General features: G+C 39.9%; 1 protein-coding gene across 1 annotated transcript in view; it reads left to right on the top strand.

Moving 5' to 3' along the window:
* The window catches only part of SPPL3 (signal peptide peptidase like 3), a 65,520-nt gene that overhangs the window by 16,465 nt on the left and 41,111 nt on the right, over positions 1–7,944 (top strand). Inside the window, exon 2 of the mRNA XM_025199313.1 lies at positions 1,077–1,154. Coding sequence (XP_025055098.1) covers positions 1,077–1,154 — 78 coding nt within the window. The remainder of the gene's footprint in view (positions 1–1,076; positions 1,155–7,944) is intronic.

The raw sequence follows: 7,944 nt of genomic DNA, 5'->3' as shown, positions 1-7,944 counted from the left end.
AATATTCCCGCCAGTGGCTGTGCAATGACGTCAGCCAGTGCCTTCAGTACCCTTGGATGGAGCTCATCCGGGCCTGCTGACTTAAACGCATCCAGTTCCTCCAAGTGACTCTGCACCATCTCAGGGTCTACGCATGGAAGTCTGGTGCCTTGCTGCTGCCTCTCTACAACCCCAGTGAGAGACTTGTCGTGCCCCTCACTTAGGAACACTGAGGCAAAGAACTCGTTGAGTTCAGCCTTGTCCCCCCCGTCCGTCACCAATTGCTTATGCCCATTTAGCAGGGGTCCTATTCCACCCTGGGCCTTCCTTTTACTCCCTATATATCTAAAAAAAACAATTTTTTGTTATCCTTAACTTGGGATGCCATCCTCAGCTCCATGGTAGCTTTGGCCTGTCTAACTGCCTCCCTACAAGCATGAGCAGAGGAGGTATACTCCTCTTTAGTAGTCTCTCCCCGTTTCCACTTTTTATATGCCCCCCTTTTTGCCCGTAGGCTGCTCTGGGTTTCTCTGGTCAGCCAAGGAAGCCTCTTGGCCCCTTTCCCCCTTTTCCTCCGCATCGGGATCATCTCCCTCTGTGCCCGAAGGATCATTTCCTTAAGGCACAGCCACCCTTCCTGGGCTCCCATCTCTTCAAAACTCTTACTCTGCAGTGCGTCCTTGACTAAACGCCTGAGTTCATAGTCATTATTTGTTAAACTCCTTCTGTCATAGGACTTAAGCAGGCTGTCTGGTGTATCCCTTGAGCAAGGTTTTATTAGTTATAATTGAAACATCTTTCTCTTCCCACATGCTTTTGCAAAAGCTTCTGTGTGTAGCGATAGTTATTGCAAGCTTTGTTTGATTACTCTTGAACGTTGCAAAAAAACCTTTCAAGTCTGGCATTGAATACTACAGGTTAATTAATAAACCTCGTAAGTTTTTTTTTATTTGAGATCTGGAGAAATAGATATCCTGGTGACTTAGCGATTATCCTGTGTGTGTTGTTATTATAAGACAGAAAAGTACCAAATGACATTCAGAAGTGATAATCTATAGTGACACATCTGTACATTTTTTTCTCTCTCTCAATTTCAGGGCATATTCCCTTGTGGATTCTAGTCAAGTATCTACGTTCCTGATTTCCATTCTCCTCATAGTCTATGGCAGCTTCAGGTAAGGCTGTTGTCTAAATCTTAATGTTTATTGCTCAAATAAGTACTTTGTTACAGAGAGTGAATGAATTCAGCACCTATGTAGTCATGTGAAGGACTCCTTTCTAAGGAAGAAGAAACATCCGTTACTTAGTTTGGACTAGGCTAGGAGCTGGCAAAGTCTGGCCCGCAGGCTGGATTGGGCCCATGGGAGACTCCATTTCCCAGAAGCTCCTGCCAGCGTTGCTGCAGGCAGTTTCCATGGAGACCCCAGGAGCAGTGGTGCTGTGACAGTGTGGGGCCAGGGTTTCCATGGAGACCAGCCCCAGCAGCGCTGGCACAACACGTAGCTGGGTGGGGAGCTGCTCCAGGACTGGGATCTTTTGTGGCAGTGACAGAGTGTGGTCCAGAGCGGGGTAGAGCTGCAATCCACTGCCTGCTGGAGCTGGGCAGGGCCTACTGGGAAATGGAGTTTGACTGCTGGACGGATCTGCCATTTTGCCCACCCCCGGACTAGAAGCAGCAAAGATTAGTATTTCCTGGAATGCATGAAGTCTAACGTTTTGTACTAAAAACGTGACTTAGTGCATGCAATGAAGAAAAATGTATTTTAATTGCACACTTTATATGTTTAATAGTTTTAAATATATTTATCTGCTTGAAAGAAACGTTTTTCCTTGCTTGTGTCTCTTAAGTACAAAAATTATTGTTACTAACCAGTCTCTGGTAAAATGATGAGAAATCCAAAACAAGTAAAATTGCTTTATGTTCTGAAGCCACTTGTGAGATTCAGTTCTTGAATGGTCCAGTTAGAAACACTTAAGATGAGGGTGTTGATTATCATTGTGCATTGAACAGTCATATATTGCAAAGGTTGACTTTTTTGGTAGGCTGATTGCCACCATTCTTAAAGATAGGCTGATATTGCTTTATATTTGGAAGATATAGTGAAGCCAGAGTAGCACTGAACCCAAGAAAGGGAGTCTTTAGGAAACTAACATTTATAGCACATGTAAACAGAAGTGGCAGAGTATAAACTTTAACTGGTCAGATATGTTAGGATGATTCATGCATATTTAAAATATCATAGACTGAGGATAACTTTGAACCACTTTAACTCATGGAAAATGCTAGGTATTTGAAAGTGAGTATTTATCAAAGTTGTGCAACATTTTGTTTACTGTAGTTGTAATTTAGGATTTGGTATAGTGGCAAAAAGGAGCCATCCATATACTTTAGAAGACTCTGAATTATGGCTCCCTCTTCTTCCCCACCCAAAATAAAAAAGGGGCAAACAAACAGAATTTAAATACAGAAGTTCAAGGCAACAAGCACCAGCAGCAGCAGAAAATCAGGAACTTGCACATTTAAATTGTCTTTCCCTTACAATAATTCTCTACTCGCCTTCAGTGCTTCACAGATGAAGATGGGAGTGAATGAAGAAGTGCCATACACTAGTTCCTAATCTTAAAAAAAACAACAGGACTTCAGCTCATGTGCTTGTATGTTAGATTATGGAGAGAAATCTCCATTTTCTTTACTCAGCTGGTTAGGTTAACACAATTATTTTTACAAGTAATCATAGTGTGACATTTAGAGAAGAACTTAAGGGTATAATTATTGTTTAAGGAATTCAATTAGAATAGCAAGTTGCAAGTAGAAATTCATAAGTAACTGAAGGGTATAAAAAGTAGATGATATTCTTTAGAAAAATAACTTTCTGAAGAAAGTTATCTATATAGTACCATCTTGAAAAAGAAAATTGTGATCTCAAGCTATAGTTCTGAGCTCCATCACAATAACACATAAAATTAAGGACAGAATAATACAGCCTTTGGAAAAGTTAATGGACTCAAATAATTACCTCTCTGATTAAATTGTGCCTTTTTAAACTTATTCATTTATCCTACAAATTGAATAGTTCATAATGAGAACACAACTGAATGCATTTTAACTAATAAACTGAAATCTGGAATGCTCAGTTGTCTTTTGACAAAGTCCTTCAGCAAGTTCTTAGCTCTGCATTTCTCTTCTGTAAAATGGTATTGTAGAGATTCCACGTTAACTATGTTAATGTGGAAACTATATTTCATGGTTTTCTCAGTTTATAAATGAATATGATAAACTTAAGGTAAACACAAATCGAAGGAGTATCCTTTTCCAGCCCAAGGAACTCCTCTCCCCATCAATAAATACAGTATTTATTGTATAAGACAAATAAAGACAATAAAGATAAAAACAGTGTTTTTGGTGCTCAGTGACATATCTGGCTTTTTGTCAACAGCATATAGAAGCACCTTTGTTTGCTGGTTTGACAGCTTTTCCCTACTCTCTAGTTAGACCATGACTGTAATTTATTAGGAACTGATTCAGTTGCTAGTTAACTTCTGTCTCTTGGGCTACACAAATCTAAAGCGTGCATTTTGGAAGGTAAAGTATTTGACTCTACTGTGAAGAATTGTTTTCTCTGTGAATGCATGTTTTTGTAGCCACATGTCCAAAGGATGGAGAGTGAATTTTTTGAAAAAAATCTATCAGGACCCAGTCTGTCCTTGGTACTGTATTTTGAATCAGTGTGGGTAAGACTTCCTTTCTGAGAAGAGCACAAATTAGTGCACACCTAGAACACTGGAGATGAGCAGTGCTAACATAAAGATTTGTTCCAACAGTACCTGAGCTGCATGTTGACCCAAAACAGTTGATTTATTTTTTCTGATGGTTAAGAAGAGCAGTCGGTATACCTCAAGAGTAGACTAGCCTATACCTTTATATCAATGTGCTGTGTTTATAATAGTGTATTCCGCTATATATACTCTCTCTATACCAGGTAAATAAAACTACTATGTCTTTAGTCTTCATATACAACTATTGTAGCTAATCTGTACAAGATGCACACTAAAAGAAAAAATGTGCCCATGACACTGTATAGAATCCCAGGTGCAGAGATTTAATGACATTTAGATACCATCCAGTTAGAAATTTTTGCTATGTATGTACATATTTGTATACACCAAGAGTACTGTACCAGATCAAAGCAGTGGCCCAGTTAGTCTAGTGTAGTTGTATTGAAAAATATTCAACATCTTTTATAAGATTCAGTATAACCATGTAACAAGCTATTTTATACTTTTGGGAAAATGCCTTTTTGCCCTTTCTGTTAGCTAGCTTATGGCCTACACCATGAGAATTGATAGCACGTGTAAGTTATTTAGCTTGTGGAATCTATTCTTACTCAAAATATTTACTACGCTAGCTAATTAGACTATTATGAAATTAGCACTTGACTACACATACACCTATTATTCCTGATGGTGTTTCCTGACTTAGCTTTCCAAAACCCAAAGTATCATGTTTTGTCAATCAGAAAAGTACATAAAAAATATCACCAAACAATAAAAACTTGCCAAAATCTAAGTGAAAGAGAATAATAATAATTAGTTTTAAGGACATTTTTCAAAACACCTTAACCAAAACTGTCTTTGTATTGTTTTACTAATTATTAAACCAGTTGTATCTGAAAGCATAGTTAGACTAGAACACAAATTGTTTGCAGTCTGAACTTCATAAACTTCAACATTTTATTTCTGATTCCCTTTTGTTCAATAGCAGGATAGTAGATTTATCAGGGGAGGTGTTTAACTAGAGCATTACTTGGTACGGTTTGTACAGTACATCCTTGGTTATCTGAAGCTTGGTTATCCAAATCTTGGATTATCTGAATAGAAGCTTTGCTATATAATACTACCAGTTATAAGTTAGTAAAATAAACTCTTCTCTCGTTAATTTTTATTTACTATACTACCGTCTTTACTTTTAAGTTTAATACAGTAACTCATAACTCTTTATATTCTTAAGTTTTACAGTATTTAATAGAGGTCATGTTAAGTTTGGTGTTTTAAATGATGCATTATGTTGAGGATGTATATTCTTCACAAGAATCTGTGGTTTCATGTATCAAAAGAGATCCAGTAATCTGAATTGCTTTTCATTACATAGTTTCCAAAGCGGGTCAGATAACCAAGGATTTACTGTATAGCATGGAGAGCTTATCTGTAAAAAGCCTTGTTATTTCTAACTGTGACCAGGAATTGCATCTGAGAAATACAGGAATCAAAGCTTTTGGAATGCAGTTGCTTTTTTCTTGCTTTTATAAAGCACACCAGTGGATTTTCTAGAATGTCACAATAGAGTCATTATCTTGCACAGGTAATGTGGGAGGATATTGACAGCAAGACTACATGTTGTCTGTTCAGGTCCATAATTAGAATCTGTGTTTAATCACAAGTTTTTCTGCAAGTTCTTTTGTCTCATCTTCCAGATGATAATGCCCAGGATATAGGTCATAAAGGCCTAGATTGGTTTTCGTAACATTTTAAAAACAAAAATCTTCAATCTGGAATAATTCAGTCTGCAGTAAGGTATAAACATGTCCTTTTTGAAAACCTATAGGGAAAATATATTTATCTTTAAAGAACTTCCTAGATGTCTTTAGTAATTATCACAGGGTAGACTGAAATTCACTCTGTCCCCCAAGTAATGTTTGCAGCAGGGATGTAATAGAGGGATCGATGGAAAAAGAAGAAAGTTATTGATTGGACATGGAGAAAGGCATCTTGGTCCCTACATAATTTACGTTCTAAAGGAAGTAAATTTGGCATCTGATTTGTGGTCAGGAATGAACCAAATATTTCCTTTTGGATTGCTGGCAGGTGATTTCAACAGAACTGCAGCAATAGGATCGGAAGGAATTGGGTGGATAAGTAATTCAGTTACAATTCATGTTCTTGTTGGATTAATTTAATAGGAGAAGTTTTAAGGGAAAGAAAGCAAAGTCATAGGCTTGTAGTCTGACTGTACACTTAAGCAAGACTATCAAAGAACAAGTGCCAGGAAAACATCTGTAGAAGTACACAACTCCAAAGCTATGAGACTGATTATCTTTCTGTGGGGAAAAAATGGAATTTTCTTCTACAAACTTGTGCTGGGTCAGGTATTTCAACTCTAACCCTCATCCTCCCCTCTTACTGTGCTTGTGTACAACGTTGTAGAAAAGACAAGTGGAATTGCTTAAAGCATTAAGTGTAAGCTGTGGAACTAAATGTATAAGTTCTGTGTTCAATTATGTGTTTGTATAATGCATCTTAATTGACTTGGAATAATTTTATTTCATATGAAATCTTAAAGGTAAGTTGAGGCCCTCCACTGATGGTTATACAGTTGCTTTCTTACTATCATTTTACTTTTTCTGTGTTAATCTAAATGTTGAGGTTACAGCTAGCTGATGGAAAAAGATAGCTAAACCTTTTGGGCACATCCAGACATGCAAACACGTGCACTTGCAGCAGCTCAAATATTTCACGGATTTCATAGACATTAGGGCTGGAAGGGACCTCGGAAGATAATCGAGTCCAGCCCCCCGCCCAAAGGGCAGGAAGTCAGCTGGGGTCATAGGATCCCAGCAAGATAAGCATCCAGTTTGCTCTTGAAGGTGTTCAGTGTAGGCGCTTGAACCACCTCTGGTGGCAGGCTGTTCCAGACCTTGGGGGCTCGGACAGTAAAGAAATTCTTCCTTATGTCCAGCCTGAAACGGTCTTGAAGTAGTTTATGACCATTCGACCTAGTTGTCATCCCTTGGGACGCTCTGGTGAACAAACGTTCCCCCAGATACTGGTGGTCACCCCATATAAACTTATAGGTGGCCATCAGATCACCCCTGAGCCTGCGCTTTTCCAGGCTAAAGAGACCCAGGGCTCTCAGCCTGTCATCGTAGGGTCTGCTTCCCTGACCTCTGACCATGTGTGTGGCTCTCCTCTGGACTCTCTCAAGCTTCTCCACATCCTTTTTGAATTGTGGAGCCCAAAACTGGATGCAGTACTCCAGCTGCAGCCTCACCAAGGCCGAGTACAAAGGGAGAATGACGTCCCGGGATTTGCTTGAGAAGCATCTATGGATGCAAGCCAGCGTTTTGGTCATTTTACTAGCCGCAGCATCGCATTGCAGGCTCATGTTCATCTTGTGGTCAATGATGACCCCCAAGTCTCTTTCTTCCATAGTGCTAGCCAACATAGCACAAATAGAAGCGGTGCAAATTTGAGCCAGGGCTTTTTGCCTCAGCGCACATGCTCGCACATGCACTTTGTTGTGGAGCAAATTGTGCCACTTGGGGCAAAATAACCCTGCCTGGCTCCTCCCAGATCTGCAGCCAAGGGGAGCTAGAGCCCAGGGCCAACACCTGTGCTGTCTCCAGCAGTATAAAAAGCTGCCCTGTCCTGGCCCCATCTATATAAAAAGCTGCCCTGGCAAGCAGCTCTGGGCTACTCACTCTCAGAAGCTTCTGGGGCTCAGCCAATTGGTACCTGGGGACACTACCCCTTGTACCAGCTGAACTGCTGCAGCAGCATCCCAAATCCATTTTTAAAAATACCCCAAACTCCATGTTCTTCCACAGCTAAAAACAAAAAAACACTTTATGCATGTCCGTGTGCGCACGCGCACACCCCCCCATAGAGATAGACAAAGATGTGCGCACACACACACCTAGAGAGAGAGAGGCACACACACACCTCCCTAGAGAGAGAGAGAGACAGCGATGACTTGGGTAATGCTTTATTGCTATATTTACAATGTTAAAGCAGTTTGGAAGCCTAGCAGTATCTCTCTCATCATGAAAAAATAAATTCTAAATACCTATATGTGTTGATGTGTGCTTTTGGTTTTCTTCACACATGATGGGTGTGTGATGGGAGGATGTGGTGTTTACAGGAAGGAGGTGAGAAGGAGTGTGGAGGAAGGTGGGTGGGTGTGTGTGGAGG

This window comes from Alligator sinensis, unplaced genomic scaffold, assembly GCF_000455745.1.
Source record: "Alligator sinensis unplaced genomic scaffold, ASM45574v1 scaffold505_1, whole genome shotgun sequence".
NCBI lineage: Eukaryota > Metazoa > Chordata > Crocodylia > Alligatoridae > Alligator > Alligator sinensis.
This window is presented reverse-complemented; position numbering and strand designations above follow the sequence as displayed.